The 16,390-nt window shown below is 43.7% G+C and overlaps 1 protein-coding gene across 1 annotated transcript in view; it reads right to left on the bottom strand.

The window, feature by feature from the left end:
• acap3b (ArfGAP with coiled-coil, ankyrin repeat and PH domains 3b) overlaps window positions 1–16,390 on the bottom strand; it is a 254,796-nt gene that overhangs the window by 22,742 nt on the left and 215,664 nt on the right. Inside the window, exons 11-12 of the mRNA XM_052039028.1 lie at window positions 3,821–3,933; window positions 1,902–1,953 (exon numbers count right to left, since the gene is read on the bottom strand). Coding sequence (XP_051894988.1) covers window positions 1,902–1,953; window positions 3,821–3,933 — 165 coding nt within the window. The remainder of the gene's footprint in view (window positions 1–1,901; window positions 1,954–3,820; window positions 3,934–16,390) is intronic.

Genomic DNA, 16,390 nt, shown 5'->3' with positions numbered 1-16,390 from the left:
ATTATTTTTGCCAGGTTGGAAACCAGTGGGTTTTCAAACCTAATAGGTTACAGCAACTTGTGTATGTTTACTGTGCTCATAGTGGAATCAAAGGACCCAAGGAACATCACATGATGTCATTGTATAGAGACTGATCAAGAACCAAGGGAGGACCTTCCATTAACAAGGTCAGTCATAGAAACATAGAACGCTACAACACAGTACAGGCCCTTCGGCCCACAATGTTGTGCTGACATTTTATCCTGCTCTAAGATCTATCTAACCCTTCCCTCCCACATAGCCCCCTATTTTTCTATCATTCATGTGTCTATCTAAGAGTCTCTTAGATGTCCCTAATGTATCTGCCCCCACAACCTCTGCTGGCAGTGCGTTCCATGTGTAAAAAACTTACCCCTTACATCCCCCTTATACCTTCCTCCAATCACCTTAAAATTATGTCCCCTCGTGTTAGTCATAGGCATAGTTGCAGCTTACATTATCCTTTCCTTCCTATGATCTCTAGTTATAATCACTGCTGCCTAGCAACCCTGGTGCTCATGCCTGGCAATGAAAATGGTACCCAAGGTGGGCAGACTGGAGGTAGTGTTTCAGAAACTCTGGGACAGAGATGCCCTCTGAAAGGGCGTAGGTGAAGTAGCTAGAAGAATATGGCCAATGCCGATAGGTTAGGATCACAGCAGGGAGCTGAGACCTGTTATTAAATGACAATCACTGGGTTCACTGGTTCTATTCTGCTGGGCAGGGCAGATCCACTGGTCTCACTCAGTAGCACACACTACACACAACTTCCAGTGGGATTGAGATCTTCTGATTCCTGCCTTGGAACAAACCAATAATAAAACAAAACATTTGCCCCTTTAATGCACTGAAAGGTCTGAAAGGGGATCACAGGAGCAATTACCAAACAAGACACCAAGCCAATGTCTGATGATGCAATCATCAATGAAAAAGCAAAGGAAACACATCGCGCACAAAGAGTGAAATTTAAAAGTGGGGATACAAAAGAAACCAGAGTTGGACAACTCAGAGGTTGTAGGGCTTGAGGGAGCTACAGAAATACAGAAGAAGGATAAGACCATGGAGCAATTTGTCAAGAGAGCTAGAACTTAATAAAAAGATTGGTGGGCCAGGAGTCATTGTAGGTCAGTAAGTGATGGGGGCAAGTTAAGATAGAGGAGGCAAATTTTGGTTAGGCTTTATGGGGGAATAAAAACAGGGGCCCAGCCAGTACCCCAGTGGAATAATCGAGTCTGGAGGGGAGAGATATGGTTTCAGCACAGCAGCCAAAGTGCAGGATTTCACACACTGCCTGCTGCTGAGGAAACCTGACATGGGTCCTCAGTCATTAATAGTTCACCAAGGCTCAGCGCCTGGGTCTACACATGAAGGGCTTGACTGATGTACTGAGGGCCATCAGTATCTAAAGTCAATGGGGGGGGGGGGGGGGGGGGGGTGAAGAATTACAGTGCAATGAAAGAGAATGCTTGTTTGTTAGGCAGCTGGAGATAAATTCTGCTGCTCAAATCCATTTCAAAGATTAATTTAGTCTTACGATTCACTGACATTCTGTTGTGAAGTTTGATGTGCTTTATGTATTATTGATACAACCAATGTAAAATTACAATTTTACTGGTCTACTTTACTGGAGAGGGACTTGCTCTGAGAGCTGTGGGCAGAACATACAGCTTTCATGCAGGCAGGTCTTTGCTGTGTGTGATGTTTCCCAACTTAAGGTCTGGCGAAATCCCTTAGTCCAAGCCATCCCCTAACCCCACAGGAACTGAAGTGCAAAAAATTTAAACAGTCAGAATTCAAAATGTTCTGCCAAAGATAAAAAAAAGCAAAGAAGAAGCCAATTCTCTCTGAAAAGTCAAGTAACCGTTACCATGGGGACCACATACCTTCATCTTCTTCTGATACACCAGCTGACTGTTTTGTATTGAAAACCACCTCCTAAAAATAAATTTAAAAAGTCATGATTAAAAGTCATCAGACACATTCCAAAATAAAACAAGCCCTAGGAAACAATTTTTTTAAAAAACATACCCTACATATTTAAGTCCTTGAATTATTTTTTTCATATCCAACAAAATGGTAGCCCCACATAAATTAATTTCATAGACAGAGATAGGTCAAAGTGGCAAATGTGGGATTTCTGCTATTAGTTAATGGACATCTTCTATCACATATAATCTGCGTGTCAAGCACAGGGAAAAGAAGTTATCAATTTCCAAAGTAGTAGTTCATCTTGACAGGAACAATCAATAGGCAGTTACCTTAGGGCTTTGCAGAACAAAGGAACCAAACCATATCTATCACTGGAGGCTGCCTATGGCCTCAGGGATGGATTAAACAACCAGCGCTCCCAACAAAAGTAAACGGACAAGGTTGAAGAAAAACCTTCCTGTACTGAGATATAAAGTGGGAAGGATCCCAACATGGAACCGCGTGTGTAGGAAACATGGATGGGAGAACCAAGTACAGAGGTCGGGATGGTGGAAGTGGGGTACCCTCATATCATAACTGAGGTTCACAGGAACTTCTCACAGAGAGTAGTGACTCTCTGGAGTTCTTTACCCCCATGGGGTTGAGGAAGCTGGATCATTGTGGTTTTTTTTTTAAAAAAGATGAAGTAAAGAGTAAATTTTTGAAAGATCAGCGAATTGAGGGCTTTGGGGCACTGGCACAGAACTGGAGGTGGGGACTGGAGCAGACCAGCCATGATCATATTGAATGGTGGGGCAGGCTAGAGGGGCCGAGTGGCCTACCCCTGTTTTCTTTCGTCCTAATTCTCAGACCCTTGATCTTATTAAGTTTCCTTCCTGGGACCCTTGCCTCACATGATGTACCCTCCTCCTGCACATTAGCACCTCTTAACATGACAGAAGAATTCTCCTACTCCAGATTATATATGGTCATATTGACGTCCCAGCTTTAAGAATTCAATCTCTTAACCATGCAACAAGCAGGCCCAGAGGTTCCAGCTGTGCCTGGGTGAGGAATGAAAACAAGTGGATTGGCAGAGTGATCCACCTTAATCACTGTGACTAAGACAGGTAGTGGGTGCCCAACCTATACAATGCAATGCAGCAAATTGACATAAAAATGCCTCCAAATACAAGTTAATCTCCAAGTGGCATTCCAGTCTAACTTGTACCTTCAGCATTGCTGTGTCCAAATCATGGAACTGTCCACCCGACAGGACTCTGGGTGGTGCTTCACCAGAAAGGCTGCAGTGGTTCAGGATGGCAGCTCGTCACCCAACTTCTCAAGTGGAATCTGGGGTGGGAAATAATGCCAGCCTTGCTGGCGTGGCCCAGACTTGCCTACGGACTTCAACAGGAAATGGCCTTTACTTTCCCCACAAATATACTTTCAAACCAGATGCAGCCTTCAATTGTGGCCTTAAGTGGAACTTTGCTGAATACAATTTAGTTTTGAGAGATAGGCAAGGTGAGTGTGAGAGGGTGAACACAGCTTCAGCTTATGCCACCCTTACTCATGCTTTGTTGGTGAGGGTGGGGGTGTAATTCTGGCTGTGGTGTGTAAAGTGGACAGTATCTGATTAACTGAAGTGTCGTATTGCAATGAAATTCTGAAAGATCAATAAATAGGTAACTGCTCTGATGGCATCTGCTTAACATCACTTCATAGGTAAAAAGGACTTCCACACAGGGGCCACTGGTTACCTCTGACTCCAGAATCAGGCTGCTTTAGTATCAGTGACTGTACATTATCGACCAAAGGCTCTTAACCGATCACTAATCCAATGTGCACATCTACTGATCCCAGTCTGGAAACAAGAGGAAATACCACATACCTGTTCCATGTCTTAAATGCATTACTTGCTCTCTTGAACAGATAACCTTCCATCACGACGCCATTGGGTGCATCAATGTTGAATTCAACTTTGGAATCATCATACGAAAAGTCCTGTGAATGGAAACACAAAGTTAAATGTACAAGTTTTGACACTTAACCTTATAACATTCTGAATCTCAGGTGGATAACACTGCTGTTCATTGTTGACACACACATGATTTGACAACCAGTGTTAATAGCAAAGAATGCATCTAATTGTTAGCAAGGCTTAGAGTCACGATGATTCAGTATAAGTTTGCTCATGCATGACTCGCAAAGATAACTCCAGTTTTCATACACGTGCTGGTAAATTCACGTTTCTCCTCAATGCAATAACCTCTACGACTGGACACAAAGCAAAACTGAATCCATCCTAATCATTCCCAGCAAAACCTCTGGAGCCCGACCCATGATCCCATCTCTCTACCCACTCACTAGGTCCAGCTCTCTACCTGCTCACTAGGTCCAGCTGAGCCAGATGATGCATTAAGTAGAAGATTGGGTCGAGGCTCAAACTCCACACTCATCCGTCAATAACAGCATCTGCTTCTCTCTGCAATATCGCTTGCCTATATTGTGTCTTCAACCCATTACTGCTAAAATTTTTCATGCTCCTTCAATACTTCAATCCAATTGTGGTTTTAAGAACATAAAACTGTACAGCACTGGAACAGACCCTTCAGTCCATCATGGTTGTTGTGACCTTGATGCCAATTTTAAATAGTCCCATTTGCCTGCACATGATCTATATCGTCCTTTCCTTGCCTGTTCACGTGACTGTCTAAACACTGATATTATATCTGCTTCCATCACTTCCCCTGGCAGCCCGTTCCAAGAACATACCACTCTGCGTAAAAACTTACCTCGCAAATCTCCTTTAAACTTCACCACCACACCCCCCCCACCCAACTTAGAGCTCTGACCTCCACTATTTGACATTTCCACCTTGGGGAAAAAGGCCCTGACTATTGCCCCCAACTGCTTATCCTCCTTTTGCATCAGGTTTCCTGGCTTCAGTCCATACTGCTCCAGCTCATCCTAAAACCCACTGCTCATGCTGTTTCTTGCCCATTTTCTAACTGATAATGTTCACTCACACAACTGCAGGACATCTTATCCTCACCCTCCAATTCCCCACCAACGTATGGAACTGGTGGATTATATTTTGGTTTGCAATATTTTTTCCATGGCCTGCTCCATTTCTTTGCAGCCTTTTCCAGCCCATGGACTTCAGACCCAAATCTGACCATCTATTTTGTTGATTGCTTGGCTCAGTGATAGCAAGCAGGTCATAATGTTTGTAGGTTCAAATCCTACTCTAGGACATTGGCACACAGTCCATGCTGAGACTTTAGTGCATGAGTGATGGAGTGCTGCATTGTCAGCAGCGCTTCCTCTTAACAAGGTATTAAGATGAAGCTCCATCTGGTGAGGTAGAGAGGAAAAATCTATGGCACTTAAAGAATTCCCCTAGTATCTTGACACTGCCTGAGAGGTCTCCAAAATCCACTAGATGGAGCCATTCTTCAGGAATCTTCATCCCAGGTTCTAGGATTGGGCTTTTTGCTGTCTCAGTGAGTGGACATGGTGCTGAGCTTCACAACCAGGCAGCTCCAGTTCCAATCCCCAACATTTACTACCTCAACTATGGTGATTATTCAGGCATTGCAATTAACCTTAGTGCCCTTGAGCTGGGAGAGTGGTCGGGGCTGGGGGATGAGGTAGATCAACAAGGGATTCCTAATAGCAGTCTATTGATCACTGCTGTTAAACCCATATGTGAATATTGGTTGAGGACAGGGATGGGACTGGAAATAGCAGTCCTTTGGGAATGAACAGCTTGATAAAATTAATTGTAGTCCTACAATGGAGATTGTACCCAGCTGGACGCATGTTCCACTAAGCACGAGAGAAAACTGAGGCAATCAAAGAATCTTCAAATACTGTCAGGGTAGAAAATAGAAATCCACCATTTCATATTCCAGAAACAGTAACAAAACCTGTTCAATCAACCATAATCACCTCTTTCTAAATCAAATCTGTGAGGCCACTTGAAATTGTTAACGGTTAATAAGCCTTAAAAATATTAATAAATATCTTCTATGTAAGATTTATTACAATCAAAGAGAATTCCAACAAACAATGGGAAGGAGAATCTTCTCTATCCGTGGTGCTGAAATTTCATTTCACATCATTTAGTTTATCTAAAAACATGACTGGACCCATCCAATTAGTTTTATCCACAACCCGTCCAAGCAGTGCTAATGAGGGTTAATCTAATTAAACACGGCCCAAAGACCTGCACACACTGCCAATCAGGAGGCAGGAACTTTGCCCTTTCTTTTCGTGATTTAAGAAAGGTTGGATTCCCCAGCCAATGCATTTTTCTTTGAGGTGGCCCGTGTCCATTTTACTTGTGGTACAATGGATATTAACCTCTCCTCCAACTCTGATTACAGTCAAAGGTAAAGCTATCCTGTCACACATGGTCATGGGTATGAGATGGAATTATTTTGGTTCAGAACCCAAATAACATCTTAGTTTCAGCCTCAGGTTTATGTTTTTAAATGGCTTCGACAGTCAGCTTACATTCTTATTTATTAAATTCACATCACTGGTAAAGTTTAAGCTAGGGTAACATTGCACCAGAATTTCCCAACTACAATCCTCACAATGAAACAGCATCAGCATTTGTAGCATCAAGATGGTGAGAGAACGGGGAATAGTGTTGGAGGTACAGCTTCTTTGCCCAATTACCGAGATGCCAGTTCAGCGGGGAGTGTTGTCTCGTTCTCATTATTGCCCAGTAGTATGCAAATTCATCAGGTTAAAATCTTAGGCAATTATTGGAATTTAAGCACATTTCACCAAACCAAAACTTAGTCCCTCTGGGACATTATAAAGATCACCTATATTCCTACAGAAAAATGCTCTGCAATGTGCCCCTGAGCCCAAATCAGGACCACGTTGGAGTCGGTAAACTGATGCTTTGGGAAGTGTAATTTCTACTTCTTTCCTGCAAAATTAAGAAACTTAGGCTCAGTTGGCTGCCCATTAGCAAAAAAAAATCAATACCTTAAATTAATTATGAATCTAATTTTGCAAGCCTAGCACTAACATTGCAGAAACCTTCCCCATTAAACGAGACACTGCCTCCTCCTGCATTGGTGAGAGATAGAAAGTTATCTCATATTATCACAGACAGCATCAGGAGCACGACCATAATCTTTCATTGGACGGGGCGGGTGAAATCACACTGAAAACCTCGAGTTGTCAATCAATATCGTTTTCTATGACAATAATTCGCACACATACATTGTGATATTAAGTCGGTTGGCGGCCCATTTCTTTCCTGCTCTTTAAGACCTTGCCAATAACAAACTCGCCCACTGTATAAAAGAAATAATCCTCGTTCCCTCCCATATTCTTGTTGATTTGCCACAGTAACGGTTTAGAAGTAACATACCCACAGAAGGGTTGCAAATCCACTTCGCCAACTCACCAGCGTGTAGTCCAGTCTGCCAAAAATCTTCATTTTCAAACCGGCTCAGACACCGTTTTTAATTTTTAAAAAACAAGAAAAAAAATAAGAGAACTTAATCCCAACCCCGAGGAGGCGACAAGAAGCTCCTTGAAAAGTTTCCAAATCATAAAAGCTTCATCGCCACTATCTTAAAATAAACGGCGACTGTGGCTCGTTGAAACTGGTGCGGGTTTCAATTGCAGGAAGAGTCCTGATTGGAGGTTAAATCCTCTTGACAGCTTTAACTCTGCAGCGTCCCCTGCCTCGGAGAGCGGGGTCTGGATGCCTGCACTCCCACTGCTGCTGCGGGAGAGGGCTGGAGCCACCTGCCCGTTCTGCGTGCCTCTGCGGCCGCACAATAGCCCGCATTAGCATACAGCTGCCACTCTCACCGACGCTTAACCCTTTACCCGCCTCTGCTCACTCTGCAGTGAGCCTGCTCTTCCCGACAGCAGCCGGAGAACCACCGCACATTCAGCAGGCCCGTGGTCTCCCCCTTCAGCAAGGCAACCCCACCCTCAGCAGCATTCATGGCTCAGCGGCGCTGCATCACGCCGGGTCCAAGGCTCCATCTGCCCCGGTAATGCATCGGTATCCCTGCTTAATCAGGCAGACACCGGCCTTTTACCAATCTCTTGAACCCCTGCCGCCGAGGAATAAATAAAATTGATTTATTTTTGTTTCTGTTAAAAGGGCAGTTCACCCCTTGGGGAAAACTGCGCAGGAATTCTGCAGACAGAACAATCCTTTTAAACAGAGGGAGCAGAGACAGGATTGGCAATCTTAAAGGATATGTGTCCGCCTGCACACTACCGTCAGATATCCGATGTTATCACATCGGTTGCAATCTGTTGAGGTGTGTCCCATTCCTACAATATTGTGTGCGTGACCCAATGCAACGCCCCGAGATTGGGTTTCAGAGAGGGGCAGCGGTTTTAAGGCGGGAGCTGCTCGCTGGTGTGAGAAATCCTATGGACGCCGTCACCAGTCCATCGCCAGCGAGAACTTCTGCTGCTGGGAACAGGCGGGGCTTCAATCCAAAATCAGCAGGTGGGAGAGATTGCCGCTGATGGGATCTCAGTGAGGAGGCTGCAGACCCCAGGAGCCTCACAATGTTACTACAAGGGCCTGAAGATGTGGCAGCACAGCGGGTGGAGTTGCTGCTGGGCACTGTGGCCACATTCCTGTGGATTTCCCCCAAATAGGTGCTCTGGTTTCCTCCCACATGTCAATGATGTGCTGGTTGGTACGTTAACTGGCCACAGTAATTATCCCCAGTGTGTCAGTAAGTGGTAGAATCTGGGGAGAATCTCTGATGAGAATGAGAGGAGAATAAAATGGGATTAATGTAGTATAAATGAGTGGTCGATGGTTGGCACAGACTCTGTGGGCTGAAAAGCTGGTATTGATTCAGTTCCCTTGTTAGGATGTCCCAATCGAAGGGGTCTTTTCCAAGTGAAGTCATTCTAGGTAACCAATTAGTGTACAAGATCCCAATGTTGGTTGACACATATGTATTGATCTGGACACATAGAATCATATAGCACAGAAACAGGCCCTTTGGCCCATCATGTCTATGCCAACCATCATGCCTGTCCATTCTAATCCCACTTGCTGGCATTAATTCCATATCCCTCAATGCCCTGCTCATTCAAGTACTTGTCCAGATGCCTCTTAAATGTTGTTACTGCCCCTGCCTCCATCATCTCCTCTGGCAGCTCATTCCAGATACCATCTACTCTGTGTAAAAAAAATTACCCCTCAGATCTCCTGTGAATCATGCCAAGGAATCTTTTACATTCTCCGAAAGAGTGGAGTGGGCCTGGGTCTAACATCTCATTTTAAAGATCACTGGAATATTTGCAATTTTCCAAAAAAAAGAGGGATTGGGCCTCTACATTGCACTTGCCAGCAATGAATCTCCCACATAACATCAGCAGGTTTGAGATGAGCAACCTGAACCTCTCAGAAAGTTTAAAGTCTTTCCTTTCCACTTACACAAAAGTTAAAGGTCTAATAACTGCAGCCCTTTGCTGTTAAGTTCAGGACTGAAGGAAAAGGAACACACTGGAAACTTTATTATATAGAAACAGAACTTGGCTCGGAAGCTGAGAGACAAACAGGAATTGATGAAACAGCAGGAGAAGAGTCTAAGAACACAATGGCATATTGCGGCAATGCACAACCGAACACTTCCACAATAGAGAGGGGAGAAAACCTGCAGGAGACAACAGATGTTCCAGTGGAATAGAAATAATGAAAAATACTCATTAAGAGGACAGGGAGGTATAAAGATTAAGAAGTACAGCCTGCACGTGGTCTATAAATACTAAACTGCTGAATAACCCTCCAAGCAGCTGATGTTCTTTGCTTGACATACCCAGGCAACGCTCAGTGACCTTCCAAATTAGCAGGGACAAAAGGTCAAGTTTTAAGATTAGAAAATTCAAGCCACAAAAACACACAAAAGGTCTGGAAATTACTCTGTGCAATGGCATTGCATGAATGTGACCAAGTTAATTTGCTCACTCTTGTAACAGAGATGTTTAGCCAGGTTAACATCACCATTAAAAATTGTGGAGAGGGGGATTAGCTCCATTGGCTTGGTGTTATTTCCAGCCCTGGAAGTGATATCCCTGAGTGGCCCTGGTAGTTCAACAAGTGAGTGCTCTGTGCAAAATGGAACTGAGTTGTCCAGTCTGCCAAGTTAGCTCACTTCAAATGTGATACTGATCATCAAAAGTGTAACTTACTTTATATTGTGGGGGGAGAAATTCATCTCTGGTCACTGGTGCCAAACAAGTGTAGGAGTATTGGCTGTCACTTCCACTCACTCCTCAACATTCAGCTCCGGGGAGCAGAATACTTGGACTCATTTTCTTGATAGTGACCAAAGACCAACTTAAAACGGGGAAACATACCAGGCACTTCATGTAAATGTAACCCGACAAAATATACACCTAGCCAAGTTAAGAGGAGAGACTAGAGGCTTAGGATATAGGATAGTAAGGCTTCTCGTACCCCCAGCTCTCTTCCCATCACGTTGCAGTGAAATGTTTCTGTATGTTAAGGGGAGGACCAACCTCAGCTATAAAGCTTCCAAGACCAAATAATAAGCAGTGACGTGTGAAGCTGCTTCAATGCATGTACTTGTGGGAAGGCCACTGGGACTGTAATAAAACAGAAAATGCTGGAAATAGACAGCAGGTAAGGCAACACCTATGGAGAGAGAGAGATGATGTTAAGCTTTTGGTTCAATGACCTTTCTTCATAACTACGTCCACAGAACCGTGTCCTGGAAAGACTCGATGCCTTTGTAAGAGATGGGAAAATCAAATACTGCTATTATCATAATGCACTCCATCCCAATCCCCATGCGTTAAGGATTTAATCGGATTCATAAGGGACATAACCCAGCATTATCGGTAAAAGCAAACTGTAGAAAAAATGAGATGAAAATATAGCATCTACAAATAGAAATGATTTACTGTAATCATTTTATTATACTAAATTGTGGAAATGCTATTTTGGGAATTTGCATTAAAAGCAACTCATTCAGGCCCGTAGCAACAGAATCTAATGTAGGTTGATATTCCAGCCCTCCCCGAATGCTGCATTACATTATATAAGTGGCCTCTTTTTGTCAGCACTTACATAAGCAGAGCTAGGAAGAATATGTCACCTTTTATTTTCAGGGCTTGTTGAATTTCTGACATGGTGTTCTTACTTTCTGCTTATTAGAATTTTGACTGCAGCTGACACTCACGAATCCATACCCACAGCACACATTCCTCAACACATGGCATTATTGACAACCTCCACTGGCTCTGGCCAGATGACTACAGGACTTCTATACTTGTCAACATTAGACAAAGACAAGCAGCGAGTGGAAGGGTAGATCCTGATGTTTTACGCTCCCTTTAGACTACATCAGCACTAACAGTAGCCTCAGGTCCAGTGGCCATGCTGTAATGTAAATGAGTGATTCCAGAGCTGCCAGCAGTCATATTAGGTTTCCTGAGGTCTTTTAAAGGCAGCAGTGCCCATGGCAATGAATGTAAATGGCTGTCAGTTTATTCCAACCATGGGTGGGCTGAGTGACTCAGACCTACTGGGAAGGGCAGCAATGCCAGCACAGCCACAGTGGGACACTGCACTGACACAGCTGAAAGATACACTGGTGCTGAAATGGGTATTACGGTTGAAGTCGTTCTCCAGGCCTTGTTCCCAGGAGTTAAGTCCACGTGGGTTTCCTCTCTGTGCTCCGGTTTCCTTACACATCCCAAAGGTGTGCAGGGTTGGATTACCCAAACACTGTAAATTGCCCCTAGTGTGTAGTTGATGGGAATGTGGGGAAAATTTTAAAAAGTGATGACTCGTGTAGGATTGGTGTAATGGATGCTTGGTGGTCAGCAGTGAGTTGATGGGCTGAGGGGTGTGTTTCCATGTTGTATGACTCTATGTGACTCAGTGAATTTGCCTGCATTTAGGACGAAGTGACCTGCCCACAAGTGGTGGTGGTCCTGCAAGGTAGGCCCTATTGTCCTTGCCTGAGTAGGTCAATCTCGTTCTCCTGTTTCAGTGCCCATGGGGATGGGTGACTTGTGGGCAGGTGTCCCCAGTCAGGTTTCTAAACTGCTTGGAATCCTTTTCGTTACCGATCCCCAATGACGGTCAATGCCCTTCACCTGGATTGGGCAGTGTCCCACAATTATTATCGTCGCTTGAAGGCTGTGCTCAACACGGTCGGACTTTGGCTATCAGCATCAAGTGGGGGGAGCACTGAACTTCAGCATGCATGGCAGGCATGGTAGTGTAGTGGTTAGTGTAATGCTTTACAGCGCCAGCGACTCAGGCTCAAATCCGGCCACTGTCTGTCAGGAGTTTGTACGTTCTCCCCACGTCTGCGTGGGTTTCCTCCGGGTGCTCCAGTTTCCTCCCACATTCCAAAGGTGTACAGGTTAGGGAGTTGTGGGCATGCTATGTTGGTGCTGGAAACGTGGAGACACTTGTGGGCTGCCCCCAGAACAGTCTATACAAAAGATGCATTTCATTGTGTGTTTCAATGTACATGTGACTAATAAAGATATCTGATCTTATATACCGGCAGACATCTCATTTGTCTCAGTCAGTAGATATCCATTTGAGTCTTTTTTCCAGACTTATATATTCCAGTATAATCTTTAATCCAGGCAAGAGGACACAAGAAAATAGTGGGAGTAGGCCATTCGGCCCCTCAAACTTGCCCCGCCATTGAATGTGGTCAATCTGCCCCAGGCCTCAACTCCACCTCTGTGTCAGTTCCGTGTGAAAGGCCAGGATACGGAAGCTTTAGGGAATTGTTTTCTAATTCTGAATGGTTTAATCTAAATTCTGAGTTGGCTGAAATTCTGGAGAGTAAGGATGGTATTGAGCCGCCTGGCTGGGCAGCTGGTATTCATTGCCTCCAGCCTGTTCTCTAGATGGATATTAGAACCTACTGCTGGAAATTTATGGCCAAAACTTGCCTGATTACTTAATGAACTAAGATTTCAAGCAGGGTTAAGCCTCTTAAAAATAAGGTGGATGGAGGATAAGTATTGAACATCCCTAATGGAGAAGTATTTTTAGTTCTCTCCAAACTTTACAAGTCACCATTGATTATTTTAAGTTCTGATGGCGTCAGTCCAAAGGGGGGAGTTTAGCTGAGATGACTGACACATTTGGAATACTGTGTACAGTTCTGATCACCACATTATAGGAAAAATGTATGAACTCAGAAAGATGCCTTCAAGATTCAGAGGTGTTGTCAAGGTCAGGCATTTAAACTCTGGGGTGTTTTCTTTGGGATATTTTTCCGAATGACAAATTATTACTCCATTAAAGGAGCAGGTCAACAACTGTGGAATCAGATAGTGTGGAAGGAAGCTCATCGTGATTGTGCTCACTCTTTGTAACCGTTACTAATTGGACCCAGACCACTGTTACTTCCTCAGCCATTTTTTCTCTTTTATTTATTTAATATACTTTTGAAAATGTCTACTAAACCTCTTCCCCAACCAGGCAGAGTTCCACATCTCAGTGAGTTAAAAAATATTTTCATCTTACTGGACTTTTTGTTGATAATTATGTTAAAATCCACATCCTCTAGTTACCAACTTACCCCCAACAAAAACAGTTTCTCCCTAGCTGTTCTTCCAAAACCTTTCATAAATTTAGAGTCCAAGAGATACAGCATGGAAACAGGCCATTCAGCCCACTGAGTCTACACCCACTTACACTAATCCTACATTAATCCCCTTTTTTTTAAAATTCCCCCCACATTCTCATCAACTTCCTCCAGATTCTACCACCCACCTACAAACTAGAAGCAATTTACAGTAGCCAATTGACCCACCAACTTGCACATCTTTGGGATGTGGGAGGAAACTGTGGCACCAGAGGAAACAGACACAGTCACAGGCAGAATGTGCAAGCTCTGCACAGACAGCAGCCAAGGTCAGGATTGAACCCAGGTCTCTGGTGCTGTGAGGCAGCTGCTCCACTAGCTATGCCATTGCGCCATCATCCAAATCTCCCCTTGGTCTTCTTGGCTCTTGAAAGAACAGCCCCAGCTTGACCAGTTTCTCCACATAACTGAAACCCTCACTGCTGGAACTATTTCAGGAAATCTCCACTATACCCTTCACGGCCCTCACGTTTTTTCCAAAGTGAAGTGCCCACAGTCAGGCACAATGCACTAGATGTGGTCAAACCAACAAGTTTTAAAGGTTTTGCATTAACTATCTTGCTTTTATTCTCCATGCTTTTATTTTTTAAAAAAACAAGAATCTTATATGTCTTTTTAACGTCCTCTCCCCATCAAAGACTTGTATAAGTGATCAGTTGTTTTGCATCTCTAAAGCAATGGAAAGTGCTATGATTCGCTTGAGGTCAAAATCGGTCCCATTCTTAATAGAATATTTTCTTTTCTATTTTATGAAAGAAAGCAGGTTTTCCGCCAGAACAGGGCAATTGGACGGTCCTACCCATAGCTTTGAGACCTCCAGTTTGTAGGCTGACAGTCTCCTTGGAGCTATTCCTGCTCTGGTGCCATAGGGTTTGACAGTCTAGATTATATGAAATTCCAGAAAAACAACTCTGCTTTTTACTCGTGGCCAATAGTTGATTTGCAAGAGAGGGATAGGGAAGCCTGTATATAAACTCCACAATGTTATAACAATTTTGCCTTTGAAACTCATTCCTGATCAGAAATGCCAAACACACTGTAGGGAAATGGAACTGCACTCTGCTTCTGCAGTTAAGCTCCACTTGAGGAAATTCCTGCTTACAGTTCAGTCTTGCAGGGAGCAGGTGATATCGTAAAACAAAATACAACAGACACTTTACCTGGTCTCTTATTTTTGTTTGCACGGGAGTGGGATTAGGCTCTTCAATCAACTGTGCTTGTTCAACGAGCTCACCAGAACCTCAGACCCTTTCACCTGCTACATCTACCAAAATTCTATCACTGTATTTTAGTCATTTTCATGGAATCATGTACTACAGAAACAGGCCCTTGACCCACCAAATCTGCACTGATCATCATTTGCATTTACACTAATCAAACATTCACATCAACTCATCCCAATACTCTACCACTTGCCTACACACTGAGCAACTTACAGCAGCCAATTAACCTACCAACCTTTGGGACGTGGGAGGAAACGGGAGAACCTGAAGGAAACCCATGAGGTGACAGGGAGACTGTGCAAACTCAACACAGACAGCACTCGAGCTCGGGATTGAATCTGGGCCACTGGAGCTGTGAGGCAGCAGCTCTACTAGGTGCGCTACTGTGCCACATGGTGTGTCGGAGGGGCATTGAAAAGGACAAGTGTCTAGATTAGTGGACAATCTTCTTTCCATGTCAAACCATGGGCCTGGAATTCTGGGCTCCACCAGTGACAGCAAGAACTGGCTACCAATCACCAAGAACGTAGGTCCATTTTAAATTGCATGAAAGGTGTTCCTAAATGACTGGGGTGGATGGACTGTCCAAAAACAAAAAAAGAAATCCAACTGTAACACGGGAGTCAAAGGCTTTTTGTTAGCCAGACCAAGTTGGTACTTTCTTTGACCCTATGACCCATGGACACCAATGAAAGACTTGCCCCATACTTGGAACAACTGTTCATCCTCTGAGGAAGTTTGTGGGAAATTTGAACAGTGGACTACTAAAAGTGTACCCTATGGATTTTCATTCACCATATCCCAGTTCAAAGAAAAGCTTTCGTAAAATTTTAATTCACTACTGACGATATAGTTTCCAGAGGCATTGTTCTTAAAAGACCTTTCTGGTCGACACCTAAAGTAATCCATCAAAGTCGAAGCTTGCATGCTTTGTGCCATAAGGAAAGTGCTATTCCCTTGAAGAAACTCTGGATTTTCATTTCACTAATGGAACACAAATGACTTATAATGGCTTTTAAGTGCCATGTCTTTCCATTGCAAACTTTCCTTTTAAAAGTATACAAAACAGGTTGCAGCTGAAGTGCATTTTTCTGAAAAGTGCACTCCGAGATGGCAGGGACATGACAGGAGCAACCGTATTAATAATGGAGTTTCATGCGCAAGAACACAGGATGCCCTCTACATGGTAACATCATCTATACATGCCCCAGTGCATGAACTTACTCATTTGTTGGAAAACTGTCCTTGAAATTTCCCAAAGTAGAACCACAAATGCTGTTAGGCATCATAATTTTAGACACAAGTTGCTTCTACCTATTGCTGCCTAAACACAGCCTAAGGGTTGGGTTGGAGCTTCATAACTCAGCAGATGTGTCCTGTCAAATTAACATCTTGAGATTCTAGTCACCAAATCATGGGAAGGCAATTATTGCTCTGGAGAAGGTAGAGAGATGAGAATTCTGAATCTAATAAATTGAATTTACATGAGAAGAAAAGGCTTATATATTTACATGGGACAATTCATGTCCTCAGGAAATGCCAAAGCACTTTGACGCACCTTTGAAGTGTAGTCAC

The sequence above is a fragment of the Pristis pectinata genome, chromosome 26 (genome assembly GCF_009764475.1).
Source record: "Pristis pectinata isolate sPriPec2 chromosome 26, sPriPec2.1.pri, whole genome shotgun sequence".
In the NCBI taxonomy this organism is placed as follows: domain Eukaryota; kingdom Metazoa; phylum Chordata; class Chondrichthyes; order Rhinopristiformes; family Pristidae; genus Pristis; species Pristis pectinata.
This window is presented reverse-complemented; position numbering and strand designations above follow the sequence as displayed.